Source organism: Pseudoliparis swirei, chromosome 14, assembly GCF_029220125.1.
Source record: "Pseudoliparis swirei isolate HS2019 ecotype Mariana Trench chromosome 14, NWPU_hadal_v1, whole genome shotgun sequence".
Taxonomy (NCBI): Eukaryota; Metazoa; Chordata; class Actinopteri; order Perciformes; family Liparidae; genus Pseudoliparis; species Pseudoliparis swirei.
This window is the reverse complement of record NC_079401.1, coordinates 1708418-1722421: the sequence shown is the minus strand read 5'-3', so window position 1 is coordinate 1722421 and position 14004 is coordinate 1708418. Positions and strand designations below refer to the sequence as shown.

Genomic DNA, 14004 nt, shown 5'->3' with positions numbered 1-14004 from the left:
GATGCACACGTCTTCGTCATCCCTTAATCCTTTTCCCTTGTCCCCTAAACCGCGTCCTCTCCCCTCGCCTCCTCTCGTCTCCCCTCGGCTCCTCTCCCCTCGGCTCCTCTCCCCTCGCCTCCTCCTCTCGTCTCCCCTCGACTCCTCTCCCCTCGGCTCCTCCTCCTGAACCATAAGGAGATTTGCCGGCCAGCAGCCAGCTGGTGAGCGAGGAACCGGCTTCCGGTGGCCAGAGGCGGGCGGCTCACTTGGATTAAGTGGGATCGGGAGAGATTACAACCCTCTCTCTCTCTCTCTCTCTCTCTCTCCCTCTCCCTCCCTGCAGAGCTCGGGGACATTCCCCACCTTTTGTACGTTCCTGGTGAAGTGTTGCTGCTAAACCGTCTGCAGCTGGAGGACAGAAGCTGGAGCATCCTTGAGGATTCACACTTAAGGTAAGAGGAGGCTTGAAGGAAGGCCGCAGGGATCAGCCCTCCCACTTGAGGAGCTCCTGTTGTATTTATCGTTGTAACTTATTGCACTTTAACGCATCACGAGTCTTTCCAATGTGGTTGTGATGGTTTATTTACAGCCTGATCGCATTAAAGATGGAGGTTTATGAAGAGATTCTTCTCTGACTTGACACACTTGAGATTATGGTCTGCACCGTGTTGACATCACACCATTACCCCCCCCCCCCCACCACCTCTTATCTCGTAAATGTTTTATTTATATATTATTAGAAAGTGGTGAACCCTCAAAAATAAAGTTTTCTTCAATGAAATGACCACAAAGGGAGAATCTGTGATGTTGGTATTAATGTTCCTCATGTGATGTAATGTGTAGTTTTCTTTGTTTTTACAGGAACGTCAGAGGCAACGCTGACATCCGTAATGTGTTGTTCGATCACTGCTGCTTATTCTTTTCATTTCAAAAGCAAATCCTCACATTTTAGAAGCTGAAATAAGAGAATATTTGCTTATTTCTTCTGAAAACCAGTTAATGTCTGTTGATAAGTGATCAATCGGTGAGGAGTTTGTATTGATCGTCTGATCCACAAACACAAACCGCCGTGTTTACTTCACGTTGCAGGTTGTTCCCGGTCCTCGTCAGCCCCCTGTGTGGGTCAAAGGTCGAGGGGGGGGGGTCCCATGACCATGACCATGAGGCAGGCGGTGGAGGCCCAGGCGTTGAACCCGTACTGTGAGCTGGGAGAACACGGTGCGTATGGGCCCTCGCTGCAGCCGCACGGTGAGCTCTGCTCTGATGACCTCTACGACCTCTGACGGCCCCCTGCTGTGCACAGGCCTGCGTCAGATCCTCAGCGACGTGATCCAGGAGGTGAGGCGCTCCGTGGACCAGGACCTCGACGGAGCCCAGATCCTCCACGGCCTGCTGACCGCCTCCTGGCTGCAGTCGCTGCTCAAGGTCACACAGCTTACATTGATGAAACCGGTCCCTCGAGGTCACGTTGAGAACGTTTTGTCCTCAACATGTGATGGCGTTGTGGTTTCAGGTGTACGAGGCTCTTCAGAGGTTCCTGAGAGGTTCTCCAGCACCGGCTCTGGACCACGCCTCCAGACTCTCTCTGCAGGTCACCCTTCAGACGGTTTCAGGCATCGTGTGTGTTCTGGGATTCATTTAGTGGACGCCCTTTATTCAGATGTGTTTATGGTGGATATGTGTTTGTTGTTGTTTAGTTGCTGATGGACATCCGAGCGCTGCCGGGCTGCTCCGAAGACGCCAAGGAGCTCCACGGCCTCCTGAGACAGCCGCACCTGCAGGTATGATATGATATATGAGATATGATATATGATATATGATATAATATGATATGATATTCCTTTATTTGTCACACAATGGGGACATTTAAAAAATCACAGCAGCGGTGCACATCAGAGTATCAATGAAAGTAAATATAAAACACAAAACACAATACTAAAAAACTAAATACTAATACTAAATACTAAATATACAGGGGGTAAATAAAGTAAAGTGCTGAGTAAAGGTACCGCGTGTTTCCAGGGTGGCTTTGTCCCTGGTCGTGTTTCAGGAGGAACGTTGGGATGGAGTCATGTTGCCTCTATACGTGTGAAAGTGGAACTTCCTGCATTGTTCTTCTCTATTTGTGTGATGAAATAGTCAAACAATAGATTTTATAACCTCGATCGACTATTACTTTTCTAGAGGTGCCTATGTCCATTTTTTGGGTAATTTTAGTTTTTGCTGATAAACTTTTAAAAAGCTGAACAAAGACAGAAATAAATGCTTTTTTTAAGCCTGACGGACGTTTTTATTTTTGATAAATACAAAATAAATCCCACACACACACCCGTCGGCCCTCGTGTGTTTGCAGGCGCTCCTCTCGGCCCACGACACCGTGGCCCAGAAGGACTACGAGCCGGTGCTGCCGCCGATGCCGGACGACGAGGAGGAGGAGGCGACGAGGACCGTCTGCCTGGTGAAGAACAAGCAGCCTCTGGTGAGACGCTCGGCCTTCAGGGGGGTGGAGCATCAGAACCCGGAGCCAGGTGGAGTAACGGAGCCGAGGCCGACATGTGGACGGGATCTCCGTCCTTTTGCATCCATCTCTGTGAAAACAGGCGTTGAAGAAGTTCTCTGAGCTCAGCGTCAGTCACGTGATGAGTTGTAGTTGTGTTTCTGTTATTTTGTCCATCACTTTCAAAAGATGTTGCACATAAAACATAAATACGGAGTGAAAGACTCGCGCTGCGTTCTTAAACATTGATGTTCCTGATGAAGCGGCGTCCTCGCCGTTTCCCCCCGAGTGACTCTGTTGTCTCACAGCTCCGCCTCCCCGTCGGCCCACCGCTCGGTTCTGATCGGTAAGAAAAGCCCCCGCCATCCGTCCTCCATCATTCATCTCAGACCCTGGGTGTTAACGTGTCTTTGACTTACGGGAGACGACGTCATCAAAGGGCCGAGCGGCGGTGGAGACGAGGAGCACGGCGGCGGACGGTGTCTCCCCCGTGGCTCGCCGTCCCCTTCTCCCTCCAGCCGGGCCTCCCCCCCCCCTCCAGCCAAAGCCCTCGCGTCCGCACCGCCCCCCCGAGTCCCGTGCGCCCCCCCGCCCGCGGTGGCCCCGCCCCCCCGGGGGAGTCTGGAGGAGCTGCGCGCCGCCGGCTCCGTGGAGAGCAGCACCAAGGACGTCCGGCTGCTCGGGGACGAGATGGCGGACACGGTGCAGGACAACGCCGCGGCGCTGGCGCTCCTCACTCAGGCGGTGGACCGGCTCCTCGGCGTGAGGGACGAGTGTCCAGAGGGACGAGTGTCCAGAGGGACTTCCTGGTCCTCTGCTGACCTGCAGCCGCTGGCGGGGGGGTAGCCGACGTTTATCTCCCTCTTTGTGGCGTTCCTCCATCTCTTCCGTCGTGTGGTGGACCATCTCACCCCGGAGCCTCCGTCTCATTTCAGGATCTCCATCAGCATCTCGTGTCTCGTCTCCTGGTCCTCCGTCTCCTGGTCCTCCGTCTCCTCGTCCTCCGTCTCCTGGTCCTCCGTCTCCTGGTCCTCCGTCTCCTGGTCCTCCGTCTCCTGGTCCTCCGTGTCCTCGTCCTCCGTCTCCTGGTCCTCCGTCTCCTGGTCCTCCGTGTCCTCGTCCTCCGTCTCCTGGTCCTCCGTCTCCTCGTCCTCCGTCTCCTGGTCCTCCGTCTCCTGGTCCTCCGTCTCCTGGTCCTCCGTCTCCTGGTCCTCCGTCTCCTGGTCCTCCGTCTCCTCGTCCTCCGTCTCCTGGTCCTCCGTCTCCTCGTCCTCCGTCTCCTGGTCCTCCGTCTCCTGGTCCTCCGTCTCCTGGTCCTCCGTCTCCTGGTCCTCCGTCTCCTGGTCCTCCGTCTCCTCGTCCTCCGTCTCCTGGTCCTCCGTCTCCTGGTCCTCCGTCTCCTGGTCCTCCGTCTCCTGGTCCTCCGTCTCCTCGTCCTCCGTCTCCTGGTCCTCCGTCTCCTGGTCCTCCTCCGTCTCCTGGTCCTCCGTCTCCTGGTCCTCCGTCTCCTGGTCCTCCGTCTCCTGGTCCTCCGTCTCCTGGTCCTCCGTCTCCTGGTCCTCCGTCTCCTGGTCCTCCGTCTCCTGTCCTCCGTCTCCTGGTCCTCCGTCTCCTGTCCTCCGTCTCCTGGTCCTCCGTCTCCTGGTCCTCCGTCTCCTGGTCCTCGTCTCCTGGTCCTCCGTCTCCTGGTCCTCCGTCTCCCCTCCGTCTCCTGGTCCTCCGTCTCCTCGTCCTCCGTCTCCTGGTCCTCCGTCTCCTGGTCCTCCGTCTCCTCGTCCTGTCTCCTGGTCCTCCGTCTCCTCGTCCTCCGTCTCCTGGTCCTCCGTCTCCTGGTCCTCCGTCTCCTGGTCCTCCGTCTCCTGGTCCTCCGTCTCCTGGTCCTCCGTCTCCTCGTCCTCCGTCTCCTGGTCCTCCGTCTCCTCGTCCTCCGTCTCCTGGTCCTCCGTCTCCTGGTCCTCCGTCTCCTGGTCCTCCGTCTCCTGGTCCTCCGTCTCCTGGTCCTCCGTGTCCTCGTCCTCCGTCTCCTGGTCCTCCGTCTCCTGGTCCTCCGTCTCCTGGTCCTCCGTCTCCTGGTCCTCCGTCTCCTGGTCCTCCGTCTCCTGGTCCTCCGTCTCCTGGTCCTCCGTCTCCTCGTCCTGTCTCCTGGTCCTCCGTCTCCTCGTCCTCCGTCTCCTCGTCCTCCGTCTCCTCGTCCTCCGTCTCCTGGTCCTCCGTCTCCTCGTCTCTCCGTTCCGTCACGTCGCCTTTTAAAAAAATGTCACTTCAACCATCTCGTCTTCTATTCACTCCGCTTCCATCTCTTCTGTTCCAGGGAGCGACGATCAAGAGGAACGAGACCTCGGGGCAGATCTTCATCGCTCGGGTGATTCACGGAGGGCTGGCTGAGCGGAGCGGTGAGCCTCTGGTCTCCACGTCGAAAGAGTTTTATTGATGACGTGTCGGTGAAACTCAGAGAGAACCGCCCTGTGAAGGATTACAATTTGGCTTTATCTCAATCAAGAGATCCCTTGTTATTGTATTTGTCCTTTCTCACCTCATTGACCTTTTTATTATGTTGAATTTAAAGTCAAAGTGTGTGTGTGTGTAGGTCTGCTCCATGCAGGGGACCGAGTCCTCGAGGTGAACGGTTTCCCTGTGGACGGGCTGGAACCCGAGCAGGTCATCCAGGTCGTGGTGCGTCTTTTCTTTTGCCTTTCTACTAAAATAATTAAAGAAGAAAGTAGAGAATACTATTAACCTGTAATATTATCAGTTTTAGGAAGCTGTTATTTTTTTTTTTGCTGCATAAGCGTTAAGTAAAATAAAATGTCTAAATATCCGCTAATTAATCCTTCTGGTTTCTTTGCAACCAATCAGCAAGCGAGGTCGCAGGGCACCATCATGTTCAAGGTCATCCCCATCACAGAGAGGCCGGTCCACAACCAGACGATGGTAAATCATCCTCACACACACACACACACACACACACACACAGCCCTGACCCTCTTGTCTCCAGCTCTACGTGAGGCCCATGGTGGACTACAGCCCCCAGCAGGACCCGGCCATCCCCTGCGCCGACGCTGGGATGAGCTTCAGAAAAGGCGACATCCTGGAGATCGTGGACCAGACCGACGCCCTCTGGTGGCAGGCCAAGAAACTGCCCAGCAACGCGGCATGCGCCGGCCTCGTCCCGTCGGCCAGCTTGCTGAAACGGTCAAGAGACTAATGGGAGATATTATGAGAGGGGAAAGAGTTTTATATAATCCAGATGCTTTACTTTGAACTAACTGAACTTCTCTAATATTAAATGTTGTGTTTAATCACAAGCAGTCGTACAGTCACTTATGAAATGTTAACGCTTTTTCTGTTTTACATCATTTGTAATTGAGTATATTTAGTTTGTGGACTTTGAAGCTCGTGTCAGGATGTTGTGACTCTAGCAGCTGACGATGTGTGTAAACTGATGTCAGGAAGCAGAGGGAGTTCTGGTGGTCTCAGCCGTATCATCCTCATGCCTGCACACAGACCCGTGAGTTCTCCTCTTGGAACCGTTCCACAGTTGATCTCTACCGCCTGGTTTCACATGTGCGTTGTGTGTGTGTCCGTGTGTGTGTCCCCCCCCCCCCCCCCACTGAAGTGAGCACTGTAGAGGAAGGTAAGCAGATCTCAGATCTCACCTCTCACACTATCTATTTGCTGTCGTACACATGTAAACACTCTGCTTATCCCCCACAGAGGAAGACATGCTGGCCATCGATGAGAGATGCCTGGAAGCAGGTAAAGCTCACCTGACCCCTGATGTGTGACCATGCTGCACGTCTCTGGTGCGCTGCTTTAACTCCTCCCCCACGTGTGTTCCACGTCCGTCAGACGAGGGGGCGTTTGACTGTGGTAGGTGAGTCTGTGGGGGTCGTCCGGTCCGAGCGCTCTGTGTCTCTGCGGCTGAAACATTTGTGATGGCTTCTCTCTCCAAACTCTCCTCCGGCCGGCCGACTGTCAGAGGAGCTCCGGGAAGGTGAGAGAGCCTCACTCAGCTTCAACCGCTTCATTTGCATCTTTAATTTCACGTCGTGCATTTTAATGTTTTTCCTTTCATATAAAGTTATTTTTCTCTATCGGAGGAATTCATTCTTTTTTTTATTTGGTCCCTCAAATAGTTTTTAACATATTTACTGTCATGAGATATGATCCGATATGTATGTGTTCCTCTTCTCCCAGAGGAGGATGACTTCTGCAGCAGCCTTGATGGGATCTATTTGGGTGAGTTATATCTTCACGTTTCACCGATGTCCCATGTGGTTTTGCACACGTCACCATTCACTCCCGCGTGTCTCTCAGCGGGGTTCCGCCGCAGCCTGCGTCTGTGCCGGCGCCGGTCTCACAGGACCACCCAGCCGTCCTGCCTCGCCCGCTGCCCCAGCAGCTGCCCCTACGAGGAGGTGGTGCGCTACCGGCGCCACCCGCAGGACGCACAGCGCCTCATCGCCCTCCTCGGTGCGGTTGTAGGCCGATGCAATGAGTCTCACAGCTCAACAGGACATTTTTCAGACGTTGAATTCATGACTCGGACGTGTTGTCGCGCCTCAGGTCCGTCCGGGGTCGGCGTGAATGAACTCCGGAGGCGCCTGATTGACATGAACCCCAACGTCTTCCAGGGAGCCGTGCCGCGTACGTTCACGTCATTCTCATCCACACGACCTCAACTCAAACCGAGAGACGCTCTTTAAAGGGACAGCGACGTGTGTTCCCTCTCCAGACACCACGAGAGCACCCAAAGGATACGAGGAGTCCGGCCGAGAATATCACTTCACCAGCAGAGAGATGTTCGACAACATGGTTTACAACAACAGGTACGGCTGCCCCTGCTGTGCATCACGCAGGCCGACTGTAGCGGAGACTCGGAGAGCCTGAACACAACATGCTCACGCTCGATTACTGAATGTAACAACGTATTTATGAGCTGTTTCCTGTCTGCAACATGACACTCAACACAATGACGGAGGCTTTAAAGCACAGGCGTCGAACACAAGGCCCACCACGTCATTGTATGATAGCTTGAAAGACATATGATCACCTTTTCTTTAAAAAAAAAAAATATATATATATATCCTTTTAAATTAAATGGATTTACGTGATAATATTCGAGAATTTTTCTTATGTACGATATTTCTACACTTAAATAAACAATAATCAAATGTAAAGAGTTATTTAACAACATGTTTGAGTAGTTTATACTTTTTTACGTTGTATTTACAACCTTTGAGGCCCACGGTGAAAATTAGTTTGACACAAAAATGTCAAATCTGAACTCTGCTGATGCTACATAAGCTCTCACTATATTTATAAAATGCATAAAGCATCAACGCGATGATGTCGTGCAGGTTTCTGGATTACGGGGAGTACAATGGGAATCTGTACGGCACCAGCATGGAGTCTGTGAGGGAAGTTCTAACCAGCGGGAAGATCTGCGTTATGGACATCGATCCGAATGTAAGAGCAGCGGAGGATTGATCTTCATCTTCAGAATACCACCAACTGCTGCACAGACGCTTGGATGAGACGCTCCCTTTGTTCCTTCAGGCCATTCAGGCGGTGAGGAACCACGAGCTGAGGGCGTACATCGTCTACGTGAAGCCGCCCTCGCAGGAGCGCCTCAAGGAGACCCGGCGGGACTCGCTCATCACCACCAGCTGCTACGCCAGCCGCCCCTTCAAAGTAAAGGCATACGTATTCTTCTGTCCTATGTCAGCGTTTCTTACTTCAGGATGAACATTTAAAACAGATGTTAGAGAACGAGTGTGTTTTAAATCAATATAACAGACTCTACTTCCCTTTCCTCCCACAGGAGGAAGACTTCCAGGAGATGGAAGAAGCCTCCCGGAAGGTCGAGTCCCACTTCTCGCAGTTCTTCGACGGCGTGATCGTCAACGACGAGCTGCAGGACTCGTGCGTCCAGCTGCTGACGGCCGTCAGGAAGTCGCAGGACGAGCCGCAGTGGCTGCCGGCCAGCTGGATACGACCCACGGCCACGTGAGAGAGGAGGAGGAGGAGGCGAAGGGAAACGAGACCACTGTTACCATGGCAGCAATTATTTTCTTTTTCTTTTCACAGATTCCTGACTGTGAAATCTTAACATGCAAATTAAATGTTATGTTTTAGGGTGGTAGGGCATGACATCCATTAAATATGTTGTTACTTAGGGTACTAGACCTGATTACTAGATAAGTATGGAGCGCTTGAGCCCAAAGAAATACGTGAAATTGTTTACTTATTATTATTATTATTATTAGAGGCAGATCATTCTTGCCCTGCTACTTTCTCTTTTACACAAGGCCTGCAACAAAGAATATATGTTTTTCCAATTAATGTTTACATGCTCGAAAGCAAAGTTGTTTATTGTTATGTTTTGTTTTTCATGCCGAATTTGTGTAATTTATTTTGTGGTTTGCTGTCGCTTAAACTATTTCATTGCATACCAAAGATTTATTAACCATTAATAATAAAAAAAACAGTTTGGCACAAAAATTACACTTTGTGTCCTTATTTTATTAAACAATTTGATAATATGCTAAAGTTTAAGCAAAGGGCTGATAATGTAATATTTATACTTGTTTGTTACATTAATAAACCACTTCTGATAGTTATTTATTACTTGATTTATGAAGTTTATTCATCTTGTTGGTTACTTTGTAAAAGAAGCTTTTATTTTGAAGATACGGGAAGTAATGTGTCCGACGCTTAAAATAATCCGGCTAAAACTCCTCTCTCGCGGTGTGTAAAGAGTGTTTAAACTACACTTTCTATCATTTCATTAAAACAAATAAAGTACAATTATGCAATGAAAGCATTACTCTTTTAATGTGTACCCGTGTGTTACATTAACAAACTACTTCTCATTATTAATAAATTAATGCATTACTTGTATTCTGTTTGGTTTCGCTGTATTGCTGCTTTTATTTTGAAGATACAGGAAGTCATGTGTCCGACGCTTAAATGCATCCGTGTAAAACCTTCGCTCGCAGATCATAAACAAACTAAAAGATTATAAAAAGAAGTAACTGAGTTTACTCACTTTTAAACGGCTGTAGTGGTTTAAATATACGAATTCACAAAATATTATTTAACTGGATGAATATTTAAAGGCGCCCTTGTTGGAGAAAGTGTATAAAATGGATGCGGGAGGCTCAAAGGTAACGTTCACTTCTCATTTCTAACGGTAACTTTGACTTTACAGTAACCGTTAACCTAGATAACAGTAGCGCGAGCGATTTAATTATTGGTTTAAACTTAACTGTTGCTTTGTTTTTACTATATAGACAATGCGAACCAGGGAACTCCCGCCTCTTCCTCAGGTAAGACCTTTAACTCCAGGTGTTGTGAGACATTATTTCCTTCGTGTTGCTCAATGTTAAAGTGTTGCCCTCTATTACAACCAGCCGCCTATTGGCCGCGTGACATGTAGCTAATATACTGCTTAGATAAATACAAGCTACTCCATTTATAATTATTATAACTGAAATAATAAAGAGAATTAAAGTAACTTTCAAACAAAATGTTAGTATGACATATGTGGTAGTTTTACTAAATACAAGTTGGAATAAACTGAAGAATGTGCAGTATAAAATGGAATTAAACTAAGAATTTGATTGTAGATTCACTATTTTTCTCGGTTTTACACCTTGAACATTTGTAGAAATTTGTAGATTTGGAAGAAATAGAGAAAGTTGTGTTTGAGTCGATTTCGTAGATTAATGCAAAGTAGTGATGTCTCACCTCAAGTATTATATAACTATAATTATATAACACTTTCTACGTTAATTGTCACCTATCAATCCCCGACATGTAATTAAAAACCACCTTAGAAGTTGTCTGAGTGCACGTGGGGACAATACAGTATAATCTGTTGGGTGTTTATGACGAGCATCGCCTGAGAGATGAAACCAGATGCTGATGCTGACAAAATCCATACAGAAACATCAATAACTCCTTGCACTGTGTTGACCTCGACCTCCTGTCATCCCAACGGGGCCTCATGAAGAAGTTTCATATTGATTTGCCTTAAAAAGTCAAAAATGTAACTTTGGTAACCTGCTGAATTTATTTAATTGGACTAATTAAATCGTGATTCCATTGAGGTTCTTTTAAACTGAAACATACAAACAAAGCCTGACTCGTGCTTCTTCTTTCCTCTCTTAGCGAGGACAGCGAACTCTTCCCACGACGCCGAGGTCGGTGTCCGTGTGTTCACGCCGTGACGTAATCATGTCTCGGTCTTCAGAATTTCATTTAACAGTCAAATGACTTCTTCTCTTTTTTCCCCGGACGTGTGCAAACACGAAGTCAAGACGCAGCCGGTGAGTCGAGTACATCTCGTGTTTTTACTGAAAGCTCTTGATTTAATTAAATTTAATGTGTTCGTCCCCTCGTCCAGGAGAAGTTCTGAAACCGAAGAAGAAGAGGGTGAGGAAGGAGGCGAGCGGAGGAGACGACCTGAGCGGTACGCATCGATGCATCTGTGCAGCATGTTGAGGGCTGCATGGGAGCGCTCTGTCTTCATTCCTTTGTTCTTTCTTCATTCCTTCGTTCTTTCTTCATTCCTTCGTTCTGTCTTCATTCCTTTGTTCTGTCTTCATTCCTTTGTTCTGTCTTCATTCCTCTGTTCTTTCTTCATTCCTTCGTTCTGTCTTCATTCCTTCATTCTGTCTTCATTCCTTTGTTCTGTCTTCATTCCTTTGTTCTGTCTTCATTCCTTTGTTCTTTCTTCATTCCTTCGTTCTGTCTTCATTCCTTTGCTCTGTCTTCATTCCTCTGTTCTTTCTTCATTCCTTCGTTCTTTCTTCATTCCTTCATTCTGTCTTCATTCCTTTGTTCTGTCTTCATTCCTTTGTTCTGTCTTCATTCCTTTGTTCTGTCTTCATTCCTCTGTTCTGTCTTCATTCTGTCTTCATTCCTTCTCCCTCTCAGATCATGGGATGGCAATGGGAGGCCTCGGCGGCCAGAGGGAGTCGGATATCGGAGAGCAGCTGTCCCTCGAACCCGGAACGGAGGCACCGCCTCAGAGGAGGAGGAGGAAAAAGAAAGCAGCCACTTTAGGTAACGCCTGAGGACTTTAAGGAGAGGCCCGTCAACGCTGCTGTGTCGTTCTACTGGCCTTCAAATGTGGTTTCATCTTCACAGATGTGATGCAAGAACATAATTTCGCTCTTAAAACTGCCACGATGGCCAATGTGCGTCGCATTTACAGATGTGTGAACTCCTAGTTTCAGATCTGGACGACGACCAGGCCGACCTGGTGAACGGAGGCGCGGCGGATCAGACCACCGACGGAGAAGAAGTGGTCAAGAAAGCCAAAAGGAAAAAGTAAGAAGAGAACAAGTGCTGGAATTATCTCGTGATGCGTTCAAAGTCTCTCATGTGGTGCATTCTTCTCTTCTTGTCACTTCAGGAAGTCAAAAGTTGTTGAATCGCAGCTTCCCAACAACGAGCTGGACGTGGAAGAGGACGACATCACCGACGGCCCTCCTCCCGCGATCCCCCAGCACTCCCTGTTCTCGGCCCCGCTGGGTCAGAGCCAGCCGGTGGGGAAAGTCTTCGTGGAGAGGAAGAGTGAGTAGCGGACGGCGGGAGGTGCGGTCGAGTCCGCCGGGCGGCTGGACCGGTAACACCTGCGTGTTTCTTCACCTGCAGAAGGTTTCCAGGCCGCCGAGCGCTCCGACTGGAGGAAGACCAGCGACCAGGCGGACAGCGCGGCGGCCGACTTCCAGCACATGAGGCCGCTCTGGACCACCAGGGACGTGTCGCTCAGAGTGCACGAGGGCTTCAGGTGACGGGAGGACCGCCTTGTACCGCGGCAGGAACGCTGGAGCGTCTCCTCCCCTTCCCTAAATGTCTCCTCCCCTTCCCTAAATGTCTCCTCCCGTTCCCTAAATGTCTCCTCCCCTTCCCTAAATGTCTCCTCCTCTTCTCTAAATGTCTCCTCCCCTTCCCTAAATGTCTCCTCCCCTTCCCTAAATGTCTCCTCCCCTTCCCTAAATGTCTCCTCCCCCCTGTTGGTGCAGGGTGTTGGGTCTGTGTTGCCACGGCGCCCTGGCGGGCTGCGCCATGTGGAACATGGTGGTGGTGTACATGCTGGCCGGGCAGCAGCTCACCGCTCTGTCCAACCTGCTGGAGCAGTACCACCGCCTGGCGTACCCCGCCCAGAGCCTGCTCTACATGCTGCTCGCCGTCAGCACGGTGGCCGCCTTCGACAGGTCCGCCGAAATATACAACTCAAAGTCTAAAGGACCTAGTGTTTCTTTAAAATAAAGATCCATCGTCGCATGGATGGATGTAAATGTTCAAGCTAACAAATGAATGCAAATAAAACGTGAAGCTGGGCACTAGAATGTATTTGTGTGTAAAAATACACAAACACGAGCTGAAAGAATAAAAACGTTTGTATGTTTTCAGAGTGAACTTGGCCAAAAGCTCCACGGCTCTCCAAGAGCTCCTCACACTGAACCCCGTCGCCCTCGCCTCCTTCTGTGAGTCGTGTTGCCGAGCAACGTGTTGCCGAGCAACGCGTTGCCACGGTGCTGTGCCTGTCGGGCCGGGTGTCTCCTCACGCTCTGTGTTTCCTCCCTGCAGTGTATTTCTCGGCGCTCGTCCTCTCTCTGAGCCAGCAGATGACCAGCGATCGGATCCACCTTTACCCAGACCGCAACGCCACGTTATGGTGAGGATCTCTGCACCCGCTGGATGCTTCTATCTTTAAAACATCAAACTCTTCCTTTTTTTGTATTCCTCTTCTTTTCTCCAGGCCCCCAGGGTCGGAGCACCAGATTCTGCACCCGTGGGTGACGGTGAACCTGGTGGTGGCGGTGCTGGTGGGGCTGGCCTGGATCTTCATCTCCACCCGACCAGAGACGGACTTCACTCACGGTGAGGGAGGAGAGCCGTCTGGGTGGGACACCGCAAAGCCAACTTTTAAAAGCAAGAAAAGATGATTTGATTATCTTGTTGTTGTTCCTCAGAGTATCTGGAGTCCATGAGGCTGGAACCTCTGAAGCCAGAGGACCAATCAGAGATGACCGCCTGAGGAAAAAACAACTGGACAGCTTCATGTCATTTTGCACATATCTTTGTGACCTCTGAATGTATTTTAGATTATTTTTGTATTTTGGAAACGTGAACGTGCTCGTCTCTTTATAAATATTTATCCAACAAATCCAACAACGGCTCTTTATTGCATACTAAAGGGATGATGTGCTCATGCGTAAAACACGTTTAGTTTACAAGCTGAATGTAAGTAAGGAAATAAAGTGTATTTATATTGTACAAAGTCAATTAAAACAATTTAGCAATAAGAAGGGCCAAACACATTCCAACAGTTGAAAGAACAAAGTACAAAACACAGTTTTAGATGAACACAATAAAACAAATAAGAAAATTAAATAAAGATAAAAAAGCAGGCCATATAATATGTGATGTGTACTTATACTTAATTCTACATGTATATCTCCCATAAGTCTTCATTATATACAATAATGTGCATAAATGTAAGATGT

At 49.5% G+C, this 14004-nt stretch overlaps 2 protein-coding genes across 4 annotated transcripts; both read left to right on the top strand.

Moving 5' to 3' along the window:
• Nucleotides 1–29: 29 nt before the first annotated feature.
• mpp4b (MAGUK p55 scaffold protein 4b) lies at nucleotides 30–8986 on the top strand. Of its 3 annotated transcripts, XM_056430832.1 has the most exons (23): nucleotides 30–203; nucleotides 326–434; nucleotides 1072–1200; nucleotides 1286–1407; nucleotides 1496–1600; nucleotides 1680–1763; nucleotides 2336–2461; nucleotides 4791–4872; nucleotides 5067–5152; nucleotides 5336–5410; nucleotides 5475–5671; nucleotides 5929–5987; nucleotides 6096–6113; nucleotides 6194–6235; nucleotides 6329–6349; nucleotides 6459–6473; nucleotides 6677–6718; nucleotides 6797–6952; nucleotides 7046–7126; nucleotides 7215–7308; nucleotides 7840–7948; nucleotides 8039–8173; nucleotides 8304–8986. In XM_056430832.1, exons 3-23 carry the CDS (start codon nucleotides 1131–1133, stop codon nucleotides 8490–8492), a joined length of 1908 nt encoding a protein of 635 aa, XP_056286807.1. In that variant the 5' UTR covers nucleotides 30–203; nucleotides 326–434; nucleotides 1072–1130; the 3' UTR covers nucleotides 8493–8986. The 3 variants fall into 3 exon arrangements, with proteins under 3 accessions (XP_056286807.1, XP_056286806.1, XP_056286808.1); XM_056430831.1 differs by having other exon boundaries at nucleotides 31–203; nucleotides 326–1200; XM_056430833.1 differs by having other exon boundaries at nucleotides 37–203; nucleotides 326–1200; nucleotides 1496–1573.
• A 98-nt stretch (nucleotides 8987–9084) lies between these two features.
• LOC130204263 (transmembrane protein 237B-like) lies at nucleotides 9085–13664 on the top strand. The gene is made up of 14 exons (XM_056430834.1): nucleotides 9085–9648; nucleotides 9775–9810; nucleotides 10655–10686; nucleotides 10799–10812; nucleotides 10890–10955; nucleotides 11423–11551; nucleotides 11719–11818; nucleotides 11904–12064; nucleotides 12146–12281; nucleotides 12517–12708; nucleotides 12908–12981; nucleotides 13085–13172; nucleotides 13257–13378; nucleotides 13471–13664. Exons 1-14 carry the CDS (start codon nucleotides 9628–9630, stop codon nucleotides 13533–13535), a joined length of 1236 nt encoding a protein of 411 aa, XP_056286809.1. The 5' UTR covers nucleotides 9085–9627; the 3' UTR covers nucleotides 13536–13664.
• The last annotated feature ends 340 nt before the right edge of the window (nucleotides 13665–14004 follow it).